Genomic DNA, 18,834 nt, shown 5'->3' with positions numbered 1-18,834 from the left:
CTCAGTGCTTGAGCGTCAACCTATGAACCAGGAGGTCACGGTTCGATTCCCAGTCAAGGCACATGCCTGGGTTGTGGGGTCGATCCCCAGTGTGGCCTGTGCAGGAGACAGCCGATCAATGAGTCTCTCTCATCACTGATGTTTCTCTCTCTCCCCCTTCCTCTCTGAAATCAATAAAAATATATTATTTTTTTTAAAAAAAGGACCTTCCAAAGGAGGGGACTGATTATATCTGGATGAGAGAGTCACTGACCATTCTGAGCTCTGGAATCTGGGATGGAGGGAAACCAGAGCCTTGAGTATTGCCACATAAATTCCTTTGGTAACGACAGCCCGCCCCCCCCCCCCCCCCCAAGTCATCTATGGGAAAACACCATGTCTCCAGCAAACGTGACACCCAAAGGGAAGTGGGGGGAAGAGCTCAGCCTGCACAGCCCACAGCCTGGGATGGTCCATGGCTCCAGTGGCCGTGCAGACTCGGCCCTTGAGCAGAGCCTCTTTGTTTCCAGGCCCCTGGAAGTCCAGGCGATTCCCAGTTGAGTTGGAGACGCCGGAGCTCTTTCCCATGTTGCAATGAACGGGAACAATAACTGCAGAGTGGATGTTACCACAATTGTTTCCACTGAGGTTATTTTGGGGGAGGTTAGGAAGATTGTCTATTCCAAGACGTTTCCTTCACTCGATTCCTTTTATAAAACCATTGAGGGAAGAAGCCGGCGTCGCCACCAACGTGCCTGCCCTGCTCACCAGCACGTGCGCAGCGGTGCTCCCTGGCGAGGGGCTCCCCGCGGGCCTGCCACATGCAACCCCCATTTGCGGATGCCCTCACAGAAGCCCTGAGATTGACAGGTGCCTCTCTGTTTTCAAAGCACATCCTCAGGGGTCATCTTGCTTGATTCCCATGACAACCTTCTGAGACGGCGGGCGGCAGGAGGGGGTGAACTTCCTCTCCCCCGTTCTAGAGACGAGGACATGGAGAAGTAAAGGTACCTGATCAAGGTCATCCGGCTTGGCATGGACTAACTCCTCGAGGTCTGTGCTAACTCCTCGAGGGTGCCTTTGGGTCTTGAGCGTGCAGTGCTGTGCACCAGGGCTGCTGTGAGTGTCCACTCCCTGTTCATGGTCTGTCATCACAGCCAACCCCCACGCCAGGCACCGGCTCATGACAGCTCAGCCAAGTGAAGGCTCCCGTGTGGCTGCTGCAGGGGGTGCGTGATGGAGGAAATGTGGGCTCCAAGGCTGAAGGAGGGCTGGGCTAGACTCGCAGGCCAGAAGCTTGGCCCTCCGTGTGATGGGGAGGCAGGGAACGCCTACACCTGTTAGCAAAACAGCTAGATTTTCGGACTTTGTAGATCAGGCTGGAGGTCATGTGGAGGACGGATTTAAGGCAGCGGTTCTCAACCTGTGGGTTGCGACCCCTTTGGGGGTTGAATGACCCTTTCACAGGGGTCGCCTAAGACTGCATATCAGATATTTACATTACAATTCATGACAGTAGCAAAATTACAGTTATGAAGTAGCAAAGAAAATAATTTTATGGTTGGGGGTCACAACATGAGGAACTGTATTTAAAGGGCCAGAAGGTTGAGAACCACTGATTTAAGGGGATGTTAAGCCAAACGCAGGACAGACTAGTGAGGGCAACAGCCAAGACATGGCTAATGCAGGAATTAAGGAAGTGGCAGAGGGATGGAGGGAGAGCCTAGAAACATTTAGGAAACAGATGGACTGGTTTTGGTAAAGGCTGGAGATGGGGATGGGGGTAGAACACCATCTGTGAGAAATACCATGGCACATATGACACGGTCCCTGTTCTGGAGGAATCCTACATCTTTTTTGTTGTTAATCCTCACCCAAGGATATTTTTTCTATTGAGAGTGGAAGGGAAGGAGAGGGAGAGAGAGAAACATCGATGTGAGAGACACATTGAGTGGTTGCTTCCTGCACGTGCTCCAACCAGGGCTATGGAGCGAACCCACAACCCAGGTACCTGCCCTTGACCGGGAATTGAACCAGCAACCACTGAGCACACTGGCCAGGGCAGGAATCCTACATCTTTAAAGGGCAGATAGAAATTAAATGAGTATTGGGCAAGGCCGGGTGTAATCAATATCAAGAAGACTGAGGTCCCTGCACTCATGTCTTATAAATTTAGATTAAGTGCTTGCTAACCCCTTGCTTTTCTTTTTTTTTAATTGACTTCAGAGAGAAAGGGAGAGGGAGAGATAGAAACATCAAGGATGAGAGAGAATCATGGATCGGCTGCCTCCTGCACGCCCCCACTGGGGATCAAGCCCGCAACCCAAGCATATGCCCTTGACCATAATCGAACCCAGGACGCTTTAGTCTGCAGGCTGATGCTCTATCCACTGAGCCAAACCAGCTAGGGCACCCCTTGCTTTTCTATGATGCAAACACCTTACATGATGGGATAAATTCTTACTGCCTTAGGGCAGAGGCCGCAGCCCTGGCTGCCCATTACATTTGCCCAGGAAGCGGTAAAAATAACTAATCGATGCTTGGGACCCAGCCCCGGGAGGTTCTGATTTGCTTGGGGTGGGGGCCGGGCATGGGCATTTTTTAAAGAGCTCCCCAACAGACTCTACCATGCAGCAAGGATGGGGGGTGGGGACACAGCACCTCATTTCAGAGACCTTGAAACGGGTCTTCTGAGCTCGCAGAGGAGCCGAGCTTCGCATCACACTAACGGTGGGACTGAAGGAAGATGTTCTTCGTCACTCACTTTAGACTTGGGATTGCCGTGAGCTCTGTGGGCCACCTCTCCTTGCGGCATGGAGAGTCCGGCTGCCAGTGCCGTTTCCCCGGTGACCCAGGAAGGTCGCCCGGCCCTGTCTGCAGGGTTGGCTGGTCTGACCCTCTATCTCCCACCAATCTGGTTTCCTCCCCCAGCCCACGGACATCCTGTGCCGCTGCCCAACCTGAGAGCCAGCCTGACCCACGTGGCCATCCTGGGGCTGCCGCCCGCTCAAGTGTCCTGAGAGGACCTCGCGGAGGGTGTGACGTGTTTCCTTGACCACGCACCAGCCTGCGCCAGCCTCTGAACAATGTGCCTTTTCTTGCTGCCAGGAAAGGCCACATAAAGGAACATCTTCTCTTTTCTTGCCACACAAATGTTTCTCATTTGACCTGGAGGGTGCACTTTGGAGAACGCTGTGTGTGTGTGTTCACATGCATGCTGGGACAGGTGGAAGAGGGACAACCGCCCCTTGGGAGCAGCCCCTGACCAGCCACCATGCCTGGCTTGGCCGGGTGGGGTGAGGGCCGGGCTATGAAGGTTCTGCTGACCGAATGCTGCTTCTCAGGGCCAACGTTGCTGGGGATCTTTGCAATGAATTCCTCAAAATGCACTGCACACTGCTCGGTGCATTACCAAGCATCACTTACATGTCCATGAGGGCATCTATGCGCTAAGTGGATGGCCTTTGACGGAGCAAGTGAATGAGGTCACGCACTAGATTCTCCGAAGAATTTGGGAATGTGGCAGCAACTTTTCTCCTCTGCCAACCACCCCTGAACTGGGCCTGGCGGCACGTGGGCAAGCAGCTCTCTCCAGTGTGGGCCTCTGACCACAGCCACCGGCAGAGTTCAGCTCACCGCCTCTGTCCTGGGGCCGAGCGGAGCGCTGTGCCCAGAGCAGGGTCATCTGTCTGAATGAAAGGAGCTGCAGTAGACGACCTTGAGATTCCTGTCAGGACGAACACTCTGTATCGGCCTATCTCACTACAGCCTTGTGACTCCTTCCTTTCGAAGAAATAGAACTGGGTACCTCGCCTTGTCAGCTGTCAGACATTCCTCTCCCCGCGGGGTGGCTCTCTCTATCTGGAGATGTTCTAAGCTTCGATGCCTCTCGGTCGTCACAGACTCAGACCACCTTGACCATGTCGGCCAGGGCCATCAAGTGTAGAGGGAGGAGCAGCTTTTTCCTAACTGGCACAAAGTGGCCCCATTGGCCAGTGGCAGGGTGGCCCAGGGACTGGAATGCTTTCCGAAAAGCCTTCTTTAGGGGCCAAGAAAGGACTCACAGGCCTGCCCCACCGCTCAGCCTCAGCACAGAGACGGACGAGGCTGTGACATCGTTGCGGAGTGAGGTGTGCGGAGGACAGGGCAGGAAGCCCCCCTCCGTGGTGCTGAAAGGCCCGGCCACCGCCTCTTTCTGGACAGCGGGCGCCCGGCTTGGGAGGGGTCTCGGCTGCTGTTCCCTGCATAGGTGGCCTTGCCATTCTGTTCGAGTGGGAGGCGGGGTCAGAGATGGAGAGGTCGCTCTGGCTGTGACTTCTCTTCTTTTCCCCAATTACCTGTCTACACAGTGTTTTATGTGCAGACACTTTAGTGGCGAAGCCTTTTCAAAGACACCTCTTGCTGCTGATCCCTAGTGAAATCCCAGAGTAAATCATTCCAAGACCCCTCAGCAGAATTCTTCATAAATACAACTGCAGGATGTGTGGGGAGAGCAGCCACCCGGGCATCCTGGGCCCCGACCTTTCCCGTGGGGAGGGGCCTCAGTTTCCCTGCGCACCATGATGTGTTGAGAATGCCTCCCTGGTGGTTTAGGATGTTGGCGAGGTGGTCGCCAAGAGGACCCCTGGGGAGATTTCAGCTCTTGCTCCGCCGCCTGACGCTGGCCATACCTCACCCTTGCCCCAGGCGGAGGCAGCCAAGGGGCGTGTACTCTCTCCAGCTGGTCTAGGTGTCTGCTCTCAGGTGTCCTACGCCTGGGCCCACCCTCATCTGCCCCTCCCCTCTCCCCGGCATCCTGCCCGTGGGGCCTGAGCACACTGTGTCGGTGGATGAATCCTTGCCAGTGATCGGCTGGAAACAGAGCACTTCCAGGTAGTGGGCGGTAGCCATGGTCTGTGCCCTTCGGGGCTCTGTGTGCCGGAGACAAGCCGGAGACAGGAGCTGCTGACGGAGCTGCGCGGACTAGCTTCCATCAACCTCCACTGGCTCTCCGGGCCGCCGCCCTTTAGCACAGGGTGTAATGCCCACGCCAGCAACAGTGCCCTGCCCGCCCTTCGGGGCATATTTGCTTCTTGCAACACTTCCAGAAACGCACAGGAACTCCCAGACAGGGAGATTAGAGCTACCAGAAGTCTCACACAAACGGTTTTCAGGAACTGCAGAATGCGTGGATTGTTGAAATGCAAATTGGCAAAAGGCAGGGACAGCTCGTCCCTTACACGAGGCCTTCTGGAGCCAGACTACCACTGGGGTGGGTGGGGCCAGTTTCTCAGGAATGCCCAAGGAGAGAGGCCCGCACGCCCTGGCGCCCTGCAGGTTTTCAGGGGCCACTGGAAGAGGTGCGTGACCCTGCCCTTCGCACATACCGGCTCTCACATTTGCTCTGTCATTTTAGCCGCTACCTATGGGTCTGTGATTTGCTGAGCTCCAACCATGCGCCCAGCCCTGTCCCCAGCAGCCCCGCTCCCAGCCCCTGGAGGCTTGCTGGGGGAGCCTTCCCACCACAGGGGCTAAGTGTAGAGCGAGGCAGGGTGTGGCTGTGCTAAATGTGGGGCAATAACGCCTTATCCCCCAGCACATCTCCTTCATGTGGGAGCAAGCTTCCCTGTAAGGTCTGAATCTAAGCAGATTTCCCCAGGGCCCCTCAGACAGCTGGGGTGTGTGTGTGTGTATGTGTGTGTGTGTGTGAGTGTGTGTCCCTTGCAGGTCTCAGAACAACAGGCAAGAAAAGGACCTAATTCTTGGCATTCAGGTACCTCCTGCTGCCCCCTTTGTACAGGAACTCTCAGGCCTCAGCCACATGCCTGGACTCAGAAGACAGGTCACTTCACCCCTCTATTCCCAGATGCAAACATCTCCTCCCACTGCTACTCCCCGAGAGCACGCTGAGCTCGGGGTCACCTCCACACTCCCCCGTTTGCCTGCGTACTTAAATCCACCCAAATCGGACGCCCGCCTCTACCTGGTGTGCTTATTTCAACTGCCCCCTCTCATCAATGAAAAAGGTTATGAACCCACAAAAGCACACAGACCAAGACAAGAGATTTCGACAAATTTAAGGAAGACAGGAAGTGAGTGAACAGCAGGTAACTTAGCAGAGGGATTCTGATGAGCAAGGTGCCGACTGAGCCTGCAAACCTGCCCGGGGCTCAGAGCTCAGGGGCCGAGGCACCATGAAGATTCAGGAGCAACACGCCCACCTAGCCCCTGGATCTGAGTTTCTAAACACCATCGCTGACAAGTGCCAGGGCTCCCTGGACACTGGTGGATTCCAGGGCAGCGCAGAGAAAGTCCCCGGAGGCCAGAACAACTTCTGGTGCCAGCAGGCAAGGAAGTGCTGAAATAATGAGGGCATTTCGAAAACACACAGACACGATGGGGGGAGAGGGGCGGGGATCCACTGGCCAAATTCGGGACAATCTGAGCATCAAAATAAATAATAACAGTAGTGGGTTACAGCTCTTAGAATGAAATGACCACCGATAAGCCAAGACATAAATAACAAATAGATAAAAGGTAAATAAACAGGGGAAAGGAAAGCTCTTTTTCACAACAGAAAGCCAACTAAAAAATGCGCCGTCTGCCAACCAGCTGATGACACTGCAGGCAGGAGCCATCCGTGAGTGCGAACCTGGAGGTAAGCCCACCACGGGAACGGGAACGCGTCAGTCACAGTCTCCAACAGCTCCCTGCAGGATACTTGTAAGTTACGGAGGGAAGCAGGGTAGCTTTGTGGTGGCGGGGCCTGGAAGCCACCGCCTGAACAGGTGGCCGAGGCCGTGTCACCGTCACACCGGGTGCTCCCCGAAGCCACGCACTGAAGACAGGGTACCTCCTCCGTGGCATTTTTTCTAAAAGTGCGTAAGTTCACTCACGAGGAAACATCAGACAAACCCAGATGGATGGACATTCTACAAAACAACTGGCCTGCACGGACTCTTCAAAAAAGTCAAGGTCTTGAGAGACCAAGAAAGCTCCAGGGGCCTAACGGGACATGACAACTAGAAGCAAAGTGTGGTCATCGAAGTCAGAAAACGAAAGAACTCCAGCGCTAAAGGGCATGAGTGGGACAACAGGCAACATGTAAACGAGGCCTATAGGTTATATCATAGGACCTACCAGTGTTCACGTCCCAATTTTTTTTTTTAAATAGATTTTTATTGATTTCAGAGAGGGAGGGAGAGGGAGCGAGAGATAGAAACATCAATGAGGAGAGAATCATTGATTGGCTGCCTCCTGCACGCCCACCAATGGGGATCGAGCCCGCAACCTGGGCATGTGCCCTTGACCAGAATCGAACCTGGGACCCTTCAGTCCGCAGGCCAACACTCTATCCACCGAGCCAAACCGGCTAGGGCAACGTCCCAGTTTTGATCATGAAGCTGGTTATGTCAGAGAATGTCCCTGCTTTTAGGAAAACACACTGAGTTATACAGGGTTGAAGTAGCATTCTTTTCTGCAACTGATCCTTCAAACGATCAAGAAAAAATAATTGTGCAGAGAATGTTGAAGCAAGCATGGTCAACGTTAGCACTGGGGGAATCTGGGTGGAGGGTATATAGTATTCTCTGTATTGTCTTTGCAACTTTTCTGTAAGCTGATTTCTTTTTTTCAAAATAGAAAAGTAGGATTCGGTAACGGAGTAATAATCTGACTAAAACTTTCATATAATTATAGTGAGAAGAGAAAGACAAGAACAAAATTCTTATCTACCATAATAGGAAGTCAGCAGACAACATCTAAAATCGATAGAATTTAAAAGAAACAGCTTAAAAGAACAGTATATTAAAAATTAGAAAGAATAGACATTATATATATTAAAATATGGTGGCACTCCAGGAAAAAAAACATAAAAAAAAAAGTGAAAGCATTTCCTTTGAACCAGTTGACTGAGAAGCAATGGGGCAAGGCATTGCTATGTTCTGCTATAGGCCTTTTAGTATTATTTAACTTGTGGTATTTTAAACTATCATTTAATTATTTCGTATTATTTAATTTAACTGGTATTATTTAATTTTTGGTATTTTAAAAAAAATATATTTTATTGATTTTTTTACAGAGAGGAAGGGAGAGGGATAGAGAGCTAGAAACATCGATGAGAGAGAAACATCGATCAGCTGCCTCCTGCACATCTCCTACTGGGGATGTGCCCGCAACCAAGGTACATGCCCTTGACCGGAATTGAACCTGGGACCTTTCAGTCTGCAGGCTGATGCTCTATCCACTGAGCCAAACCGGTCAGGGCTAATTTTTGGTATTTTTAAGGTGTATTTAATTTGTATGAACTCCAGGTAGGTACTCCTTTTGGGAAAACTGGGTCGGCAGGTGGACCTAAATCTTTAGGGCCGAGCTCCCCATGGAGGGATGAACCCAGCTTACCTTTGGAAATCCCGTCAGCACCAAGGGCATCTCGCTGTGCCACCAAGTTTGAGTTAATGTCACTTAGAGCCACAGAACGCACGAGGTGGCAGTGGCTCCGGGACCATTTGCTCTCACACACTCACTCCGGAGATGAGGACACGGGGCCGTGGGTCAGAGGGTGAAATCCAAGTCCGCACAGGGCTGACAGCCCTTGGCCTCGTGGGACGACTGCATCCCAGAATCCTCAGCGGGGCAGCCACGGCGCCAGGCGCTCGTCCTAGCGGAGCGTGAGGCCACCCTTCCCTTTCCCGGGGTCCCTACCGTGGACCTCTGGGACCCAAAAGGAACACGCTCCAAGACACAAGCAGCAAAACGCTGAATTAAATTCCCCACCAGCACCGAAAACACTCCTCCCGCTGTGTAAGCTGGGGACGAGACAAGCCTGGCAAGGGAGCAGCGGCGCCTATACTGCCATGTGACTGGGGCCGACCGTGTTCCTGAACCCCCCGGGGCTGGTGCCGAAAGGAAAGGCGGGGTCTTTGGAGAACACAAGGATAGTGTGATGCTGTAAGAGCCCAGCAGGGTCTTCCCTCTAGAACGGGGGTGGGAATTGGGGGCAAGTTAATGAAATGTTTGACCAAATACAGCAGGCTGATTTTTAAGCTGATATTTCTGTATGGCCCGCGAATGATGTTACCAATATCCAAACGGCCCTTGGCAGAAAAAAGGTCCCCCCGCTGCTCTAGAAGCACCCCCAAGAGCAGGTGGAGGGTACAGGGCTGGGTGGCAGAGCCTCGGTTCCCATTTCCCTGCGGGAAGGCAAGGCTGCGAGGCAGGACGCGATCGCCTGTCCGCCTCAGCCCTCTGCTCAGGACTCGGAGCACTGAACCTCGGAGGGGAAGGCCAGCACTGTTTTCTGGACACAACGGCAATCTCTGCCCTTTGCATGGTCTGTTTAGCTAGGCCGGCCACCACCTCGCTGTTATTATTTATAGTCTGTTTAAGGTCAACTTCTGATGATTCCCTTTGTAGGCAGAAGTTAGTGTTTGTTGTTTCACCCCAGCTCAGCTTCCTCCTGTCACCACGTACGCGTCAGGATCGCTGCCTGCTGCCCACAGGAGCTCCGAGCGCAGGCACAAATGCCCTCACCACCAGTTGCCACCCAATACGAGGACAGTTAAGTTTGCACACAGAAGGGCTACGACCTGCAGAGAAGAGCCAGGATGGTCAGCCCAGGGCTTCCCGTCCGTCTCTGACCAAAGGCTGCCCACATCTCCACCCAGGGGGGTGGCTCTGACCACCTGCAAACAGGCAGTGTCCCCGGGGCCTCCCCTCGGGTTTCTACCTTTGATGCGCAGGGAGGTGATGAGCTCCCCAGGAGCCCGAATCCGCAGGGGCTCACCCAGGGCTGCCAGGGCCAACGGGTCATCTGGGGCTTGGCCAGGGACAGGAACAGGCACTGGAGTCTGCGGGGCCGTGCTGTTCCTGAATCACTCAACCCTTTGCCAATCCACATCCTTGGCTGTCAAATAGGACACGATTCTTTGTCCTTCATTTGAGCAGAACAATTGTAAGAGAACAAACAACAAAAAATTTTGGCAGCAAACAGAAGGGACGAGGCGCTGTCAATTACTCAAGAAATTATTAAGACAGACGACAGACCTGTCTTATAAACATTACATTTGCTAAGAGACTAGACCTTAACTGTTACCAAGAGCAGAAGAGATGATAATTGTGTGACACAATGGGTCTTAGCTGATGCTACAATGGCAATCGTACTGCCATATAAACGTATCGGATCAACAGGCTGTGCACCTTAAACGTTCACAAGGCTGCTTGTCAAATATGTATCTCCACAAACAACAACAACAAAATAATAAAGAAAACAGAAGAAAAAGAGAGAGGAATAAAAAATGATTAAGAGCTCTCAAACCTGAGCAGGCGGCAGAATCGCCTGGAGGGCTTGCTGGAGACACCGCTCTCTGCCTCCTCCCCTCCCCGTTTCTGATTCGGTCGGAGTAAAGGTCATCCGAGCATTTGCATGTCTAACAAGTTCCTGGCTGACCCTGACGCTGCTGGTCTGAGGACAACACGGAGAAACCCTGTCTGAAGGGCTGCAAAGGTGAGCGTGTTCTGCCCCGAGGATTTGGAATGTGTGCTGCGGGGAAAGGTGCGAATGTGTGGAAGAGACAGACAGACACACGCACCGATGACGTGGAGGGGCAGCCCTTCTAGAGATGGACACTAAATGCCGGAGGAGCCCAGATCACTCAACAGGAAGTGGGTTATCAGAGAGGGCTGCACGGAGGAGGTGATCCTCAGGAAATCTGCAAAGAAGAGGCCTGTGGCAGGCCGGCACATGAAGCAGGGAGGACGTGTAAGGCAGGGGATGGGTGTTGCTGGATCAAGGGCTGTTAATTAGTCCCAAGGCAAGAGCCCCAGTGGGGAGTCAAAGTAGAGAAACCTGGAAGGCGGGCGGGCCTTGGTGGTCAAGGCAAGTTTGGGGATTTCCTCTGGGCCTCGGGAATCAACAAAGACTTTTAAGCACAGCAGTAAGTTTGGTAAAACCTTTACCTGTCTGGGTCTCAGTTTCCTTGTCTGTAAGGGGGTGATGGGCAGAGGCTGGGGGGGAGGCCTTTTCAGCCCTGACAGCTATGACTCAGTGGGCCCAGGGGAGGGAGTGGTGTCACCCAGCCAGTGGCCTCACCCTGCTGGCAGGCCCTTGCAACGCACAGGGACCCTATGGCCACACACACAGGCTTGGTCTGTCTGTCCATCTGCTGTCTCCAGAACCCTGGTCCAGCCTGGGAAGTGGAGGCAGACCTGAGGTGTCACACACATGGCTAACCTCTCCTGCTCCCCGTGCCCCGCCGCCCCCCCGCCCCCCCCCTTCCAGGCTGTGCAGAGCCCAGCGGCCTGGGATTGTGTGGTGCTCACAATGGAAGGAAGAGGGTGTAGGAGGGAGGTCCCCGGGCTGACCCTGGTATTGTTCTTGGGCCAGAAGAAAGCTTCCTCCTGCCTGGCCGCTGCAGTGCCAGAAACAACGGTGTCCAGCCAGTGAGAGTCCGCGCGCCTGGGGGGGCCGCCCGCCGACGGCGCGGCCTGGGAGCCGGGGCCCATTCACAAACGCCTGCTGCAGAGCACGTAGGCCTGTCCGCCCCTGCCCCCTCCGCGGTGGCCGCCGGCTGTTCCCAGTGAGAGAGGCTGGGGTGAACGAAAATAACCGCCTCTCCGCCCCCAACCTCACCGCCGCCAGGAAGGAGCGCGCCACCAGAAACGGCATCTGGCTAATAAAGGAATAATGGATGCTTCACACCCTGAGCAACACCTCCCTCTTCCCCTGCCTCAGCTGCTCCTTCCACTGACCACGGACAAAGGAGAAAAGGTGCCGGGCCAGGATGCAGCCTTGTTTAAGCAGGCCCAGCCCCGGTGAGCAGGGCCGGGTGTTAACCAGCCCTGGAAGCGGCTCTAGGAACGGGCGGACGGACGGACGGACGGATGGATGGTGGGCTCTGGGCCTCTTCTGCAGGGGCTGCTCACTCACTGGGGGTGAGCATGTGCAGGAGGGCGACCTGCCTCTGAGCATCTGTAGATAAGTTCCCGTAGGCCAGGGAGGGCCTGCTCCCAACACTGCGCCCGGGCCCCTCTGCTGACCTTCCCATCCTGAGCCCAGGGCACTCCCAAGCAGTGAGATGACCTTTGTCCAGCCAAGGTCGAGACAGACGCAGACGTCAGTCTGGCCTCACTTGGGCCTGTTACTCCCTTCACCCCTGAGTGCTCCCCCCCCCCCCCCCCCCCCCGAGCTGTCTGACTAATCTAGCCCTTTGGCACAGAGCAAAGGATTCTGGGGATGGTCAGGCCCAAAGCAGGGCATGGAGCAGATAACCTCTTCAAGGGGCAAGTCGTGTTTTAAGGGACCCTGGCCTGTCCCTAATGGAGTAACAGGACTTCCTCCCCGGCCACTGTGGGAAGATGTGTGCATCCTAGGAATTCCCCAGGGGTCCCAGCAGCAGGACAGGACTGACTGGGCCCGAACCGCCCGGCTGCCTAAGTCCTCCCTCCGTCACGCATTTCCTGGCCCAAGAACACTTGGTCGGGCCCGTATTTGGTCAACTGCTCTCTCCGCTTATGGAAATGTCCCTTCAGGACTCCTGAACCCCCTTTCTCCATGGTCCCCTTTCTTCAAAACCACTGTTTGCTCACTTCTGCCACCCTCGGGGCCAGGCCTTCTCTTTTCTCTCCATAGAGCCACCGCCCGGGCACCCCCAAGGCCCAGGGCCAGGTCTGCCCCGTCCGGGAAGCGCAGACACACGCAGAAGCAGGAAACACACAGACAACCTCATGACTGGCCTGGAATCAAGTCCCCCAAATGGCCCCAATCTCTGGGGACTGAGGTGGTCTGATTCATCCAGGAGGGCTTCACGGAGGAGGTAAAACTTGAACAGGGTGGGGGTGGGGGGTGGAGATCGGGGTGAGGGCAAGGTCAGGACACGCAGGGGTGAGGAATGTGAGCAAGTTAAGGGGCCAAACACAGCGGGGGAGGCAGGTCTTCCCTGGGCCTAAGGTCCACACAGGCAGAAGGTTATTTTTTAAGATGTCAGTCTTAGAAGGACCTGGGGAAACTCAACAGAATCTCCGCCCTCTACTCCCCACGCCCCCACCCCACAGGCAGGACCTGCTGGGCGGTTCCCAAGCACATTCCTGTGTGTCAAGCTCACAGCCTTGTGCTCGCTTCCCTGTAACCAGACCACGCACGTCTGCAGCGTGTTTTCTGGCTTACAAAGAGCGGGCACTATCGGACCTGGTCTGCATGACCCTCAGCACTGCCTAGCGATGTAAGCCAGAGAGACTGGATCCCACTGAAGGCACGGAGCTCAGAGAGAGTGATGACGAGGAACCGCGCCCAGTTGTGTGTGCGGAGCTGCAGGGCTCGCCCAGGGCTCCGGCGAAGGAACCCGAGGGTGCTGCCACCTGTCTTAGCTCTCAGGGCGTTTCTTTGTTTATATTCTCCACCAGCGTTTGGCAAACTTCTCCCGTAAAGGGCCCGAGAGGAGGTGTTTAAGGCATTGCTGGTGGTTAGGGTCCATGTCATAAATCCCCAGCGCTGCCTGGTGGCACGAATTCGGCCCCGGACAGTGAGCAGATGAGTGAACGGCACGGCTGTGTGCTCCCCTAATGGTGTCTGTGCGCCCCCAACACCGCCTGCGTGCCCCCAGATGCTGCCTGCGTGCCCCCGACGCCGCCTGTGCGCCCCTAACACTGTCTGTAGAAACAGGCTGCAGAGTGTACTTGGTCTGTGGAGCACAGTCTGCCGACCCCTGTCTAAGGTCCCCGCTGTGTTCTGGATGCGTGAGTCTGCCCTATGAGAAAGGAGGATGTGCTCTGGACCTGGAGCCAGAACGCACCTGCTACCTGCCGTCCAGCTCCTGGCAATCTGCCCGCCCCAGGCCCTGCGACAGCCCAGTCCTCACGGCCTGTCGCCTGTTGCCTAGGAACGTTCCTAGTTGTCACCAACAAAGTCGTTCCTAGTTGTCACCAACAAAGTCCCCCCCCACCCCCCCCCGGTAATAATGTCTTATAAAAAGACTCATAAATGACAAAAACACAAACAGGCTGGCCTCACAGAGCACGCTGCCCATTCCCAGGGGGCCTTGCTACCTGGCGGCCTCAGACAGGAAGCCGAGGCTGCGATGAAGAGCTGTGTCCTTTGTTGCAGGGGTGCCTATTTTTGTCCTGAAGGAGGAAGCATGGGGGGGAGGGCGGGGGTGGCCACAAAGGCAGAGGGGCTCTCCCAGGTAAGCACGCCTCCTGGAGAGCTGAGGGCGAGTCTTGGGTCACAGGGATTAGAAAGAAGCCACTGGGAACCTTTCTCATTGAAAAGAAAGGAAAAGTCACTTCTCTTCCTCTTTCAAGGGTGTCAGCAGGGGTCTCTCCCTCTCTGTCTCTCTCTCCATTTCTAGTGCCTTCAAAACAAAAAGAAAAAAAAAGGATATCCACTTTCTTGCTCCCGTTCATTAAGGAAATGACATTCTCCACTAACTTGCTGTACGTGACTGCAGTCGCCGAGAATGAGAACAGCTTTCTAGAGCCTCTTCCTCCTTCCACCGCAGACACGGAGGAGTCTGGCGGCCTGAATTCCAACCCCCACGCCCCACTGATAAGCCGTGTGGCTCGGGACGAGGTATCTGTTCCCAGTTCCCGCGTCTGTAAGATGTCAATGATAGCCATACCTATGCCTCGCAGGGAGCTACGTGCATTCAGAGATGACGTGCAGGCACGCGGCCCAGACAGGACTGGATTCGTGGGAACCCGAGGGAGAGGCCTGGGGTGCTGGGGCCAAGTCCCTCTGGGACAGGAGCCAGTCAGGGTGCACTCAGTCACCCAGTAGTTAATGGGCCCCTGTATGCGACCATGCAGAGCTGATTTCCAGGGGAGAATGCAGACCACAACATAAACAGAGCGCCTGTGTGAGGGGCGCCACACAGAACAGAGAGGGGTGGGGAGGGATGTTCAAGGCCTCTCTGAGAAGGTGACAGCTGACCAGAGCCTCGCTCTCCGTGAAAGGAGACGGTCGCAGCCTGCGCTCCACAGGGAAGGCATGAGGATAAGCGGGATAAGAGAACACGTCACAGTCCCCGGAGCATGGATGTGATGCAGTCGTTGTTGGGTGCTCAGGAGGGGGCAGTGGGAAGTCCAGTCCTCTGGGAAGGCAGCGGCCCCTGCGCTTTAACTCAGTCCGTCACGGCTAAGCCCATGCCTGGCTCGCAGGGCTGCTCGAGCAACACTGGCAGACCCAGTGCATGAGGTCGGACGGTGCCTTCCGAGGGACCAAGAAGGGACATGAAGCGGCACTTTGGGGAGAAGGAGAGGGCCTCGGGGAACGAGAGCTGTTCACGTGACTTTCACATGATGGACATATCCCAGCATCTCGGGGTATGTTAACAACCCCATGCCTGCGCATAGCTATCCTGGAAGTTTCCAGAAGACTTGGCAGCAGAGTTGGCGTAGCCCTGGGGAACAATAAAGTCACTCCTTCCCATCGGGAAGGCTGGGAACCCGGCTACAGGCAGCTTCCATCCAGCGTCCACCAACCCGGTTTCCAAACGGCAACAGCGCCCCCTGCTGGAGAGAGAAGGCGGCGCCTGCATCGGCCCCCACTGTTAGTCCGCCAAGCGCTCTGTGGCAGAGGGGAGTCCTGGCCATCATTCTGGCCCACAGTGATTTTCATTCTGAAAGCTTGTTGATCCCTCATCTTGTTATTCTTTGGGGCCACGCATGCGAACGGCTGCTTAACCCCACGTCTCACTGTCTCCTCCTCTGGCTGGTCTCCTGTCCTCTCTCTGGGTCCCATGTGAAGACAGTGCCGGGGGCACACTCTCATGAGGTCAGAAACCCCGAGTCGCCTTCCCTGCATCTTCTGGGCCCCTCCGTCGGGAGTGCCTTGGGCACATCCATGAGCCCAGAAATGCCACCTGACTCGGGATGTTTCTGCTCAGCGTGTGTGCCGTGCCCACCTCACACGGGACTCACGCGTCATACATGACTAACCTGGGTCAGTCACCAGAGATCAGCGTCAGGGACCTGACAGGCCAGCGTGAGCTCAGAGTTAACTGCAGGCAGACACAGAACTTAGTTTCAAAACTTCCTAACAGGAAGGCAGAAAGGGAAATAAGTGGGACTATGCAGTTCCTATTGTCAGGAAAAAACAAAACAAAACAAGACATAATACTTGTCTGACAGAGAAGTCAGAAAAGTGATCGAAAAGTCTCCTTCCCAAAAGCGTGGGCCAGACACAGGGCAGTTCGGCAGCAAAGGCTCTCGGCTGGGGTTTTGTAAAGAGAAGCGCGTGGCGGGGAGGGAAGCAGTGTTTCCTCGGCCCCGAGGTCTGGGCCCCTGCACGATGGGAACCCAGGAGCCACCGGCCAGTAACTGCTCCAGTTTCCAACCTCAGGGGAAGGGCCCGGGGTGGCGTCTAGGCCAGAGGTGCGGGGCTGCAAGGTGAGGACAGGACCTATTCAGACTCGATTTCCCACCTTCACAGTGAACTTCGTGGAGCATCCCCCGGCTTGGATTCCGGAACTCCATCGCCCCCTCTGCTCAGGCGGCCAGGGCCTGTCCGTCCCAGGGCAGAAGCCAACACGCTGTGACTCCCAAGGCCCACAATGGCGGGAGCTTCCCCTGCAGGCCCCGGCGAAGCCGTCTGGGTGGGGAATGCCACCAGCACCCCTCACTTGGTGGGCAAGCACCCTCCTTGTCTGTGAAGCTGATAGAGGCTTCACAGGTGTGCCCCCCTGGGCGCGGCCACGTGGTCCCGGGGTCTCAGGAGTGAGTGTGGGGAGTCCTCCCACCAGGAATGTCAGGCCTCTGCACAGCCAAACGGGTGCTTCCCTACACCTCTGAGTGGCTGCCTCTTCTACGACCTCACCCGCTGCCTTGCTCAGGGCAGGAAGGGCCTGAGTGTTGCTTCGGGTCATTTTGGGGACAATTTACATGTTGAGCACTGAGGCAAGGATACCTCTGGCGGCTGGGGACGAGGGACTTCCCACTGCCAATGTCAGACGGTGGAGCCTCTGGAGCGGCACGCTGGTGCCCTCTAGTGGGAGCTTATTGCGGTGCAGCCGACTGTCCTCATGGCCTCTGCACCTGGCCACGCTGGGAGCAGGATGACAAATGATGGGGGCTGGAAGGTCCCCATCATTGCCAACACGGCAGGACAGCCGACTCCTTCCACCCCATGTGCTGTTCACAGTAGAGATACCAAAAATGCAGGAGGAGCCCCTAAAATCCCATTCTAAGCCCAGCTGCTTGGGTTTTAGCTTCTACCCAGCCCTATGGCTTCACAGCCCAGAACCATGACTGATGTCCCCCCAGAAACCATGTCACCACGCTCAGAGCCTCCAGCTTCCCACCCGAGCCCGGAGCTCCTGGGGGCAGTGCTGGCTGGCCTCAGCGCACCGGAAGCTGCCGACGGGTCGTGGGCGCTAAAATCTAGCTGCTGGCTATCACCTCCCCCAGCTCACCTGACCTTCGCCCTCTGTTGCCATTTACGAGGAAACAGACCTTGGGGGTGTCACCATCAACATCAGCCCTTACTAACCAACCAGGTGCTGTTCCTGGGTGGAGAGCCATGCTGGGAAAATGGGGCGCCTGCTGCCGAGCCCCAGCGATGGGGGTCCCTCAGGGACAGCACTGTGTGGCTCACCCCCGAGACGCTCTGCCTGCTGTGGAAGTACAGCCGGGGGGGGCCATCTGGATAGGGGGTCCTTGGCTTTGGCTGGAGCACCCACATGTCAGCATCTGAGCTCTGACGAGGCCCTCCCACTAGGACCACTCACGGTGACATGGGCCCCATGTGTGACTCCCAGTGAGAGAGAAGCCAGAGCTCCCTGCAGATCAACAACAGGCATTAATTAAGTCTGAGGGCCACTGGGCCCTCCGCACACACATCCCAGTGGGACACTCTGGACGTGGAGGCAGCCGCGCCTGCCCACACATGGTACATCCGGTGATGCTTTGTTGGAGGTAGGGGCCAGCAGGAGTGCCCAGGCCCAGGCCCAGCATCGGGACCTGGGAGAAGGGGAGTGTGTGAGACGCTGCCCCTGTGCCTACCTGCCAGGCTGGGAGGACCTTCTCGATGTCATTCAGGTTGATCCCATCCCCATCTTCCAGCTTCCCTTTTCCACACCTGGAGCAGAAAAGACAAAGACATTGAGAGGATGGCACCTGCCTGGATCCTGCCCTGCCTGGCAAACAGGAAGAGTGGGGTCCATGGGGAGATACCTGGTCCTGCCCTCCCTCTAGGCCTGCCGAACCAGCCTGCCCGCCAGGAGGAAATGCCCTGGTGACCGATGCTTTGCCTTCATGTCCTCTGTGGCCAGGTGACCCTTCAGGCTGTCCCCCGCCCCCACTGGCTACACAGGCCTTCATGGAGGACAAAGGACTCGTGCAGATGGGATGCTGAGACCAGCCTGAGGGTGGGGCACAGAAGCACCATAAACTCCTTGCTGATAGACCCCCAAACCTGTCACAGCTCTGCAACAGCCTAGCATCCTGACCAGCAAACTAGAGAGAAATGAATGGAGAGAGAACAGCTTCCTCAAGGTCACACAGGCCCCAGTGGGGCTTCCTTCTTCCTTGGGCCTCACCTTGGGCCGGCCCACCAGCCTGCCAGCCCAGACGCTGACCCTTTGTCTTCATGTCCTCTGTGGCCAGGTGACCCTTCAGGCCAAAGACACACCCTGACTCACTGCCAAAGGTCCCTGTCTCCTGCACGCTGAAGGTGCAGATGCTGGCACCAGACTCCAGGGGTTGGACCCCAGCCACACCGCTCACTAATTGGGTGACCCTGTGCAAGTCACTTAACCTCTGTATCCGTTTCCTCGTTAGAAAAATTGGGATAATTAATAATGTCTAACATGATAAGGTGAGCGGAGGATTAAATTAATGCATCGAAGTGCTTAGAACCTTGCCAGGTGCACGGGTACACACACACTT

The 18,834-nt window shown here is 55.7% G+C and overlaps 1 protein-coding gene across 5 annotated transcripts in view; it reads right to left on the bottom strand.

Moving 5' to 3' along the window:
* Nucleotides 1-18,834, bottom strand: part of CTIF (cap binding complex dependent translation initiation factor) — a 238,165-nt gene that overhangs the window by 132,796 nt on the left and 86,535 nt on the right. For all 5 annotated transcript variants that reach the window (XM_070421124.1, XM_070421123.1, XM_070421128.1 and 2 more), the window contains one exon: nucleotides 17,950-18,025. In XM_070421124.1, the coding sequence (XP_070277225.1) occupies nucleotides 17,950-18,025 (76 nt within the window). The remainder of the gene's footprint in view (nucleotides 1-17,949; nucleotides 18,026-18,834) is intronic.

The sequence above is a fragment of the Myotis yumanensis genome, unplaced genomic scaffold (genome assembly GCF_028538775.1).
Source record: "Myotis yumanensis isolate MYYU_CA2020_CCGP unplaced genomic scaffold, mMyoYum1.0.hap1 SCAF_7, whole genome shotgun sequence".
In the NCBI taxonomy this organism is placed as follows: Eukaryota; Metazoa; Chordata; class Mammalia; order Chiroptera; family Vespertilionidae; genus Myotis; species Myotis yumanensis.
The sequence above is the reverse complement of the archived record's forward strand: the minus strand, read 5'-3'. Positions and strand labels throughout refer to the sequence as shown.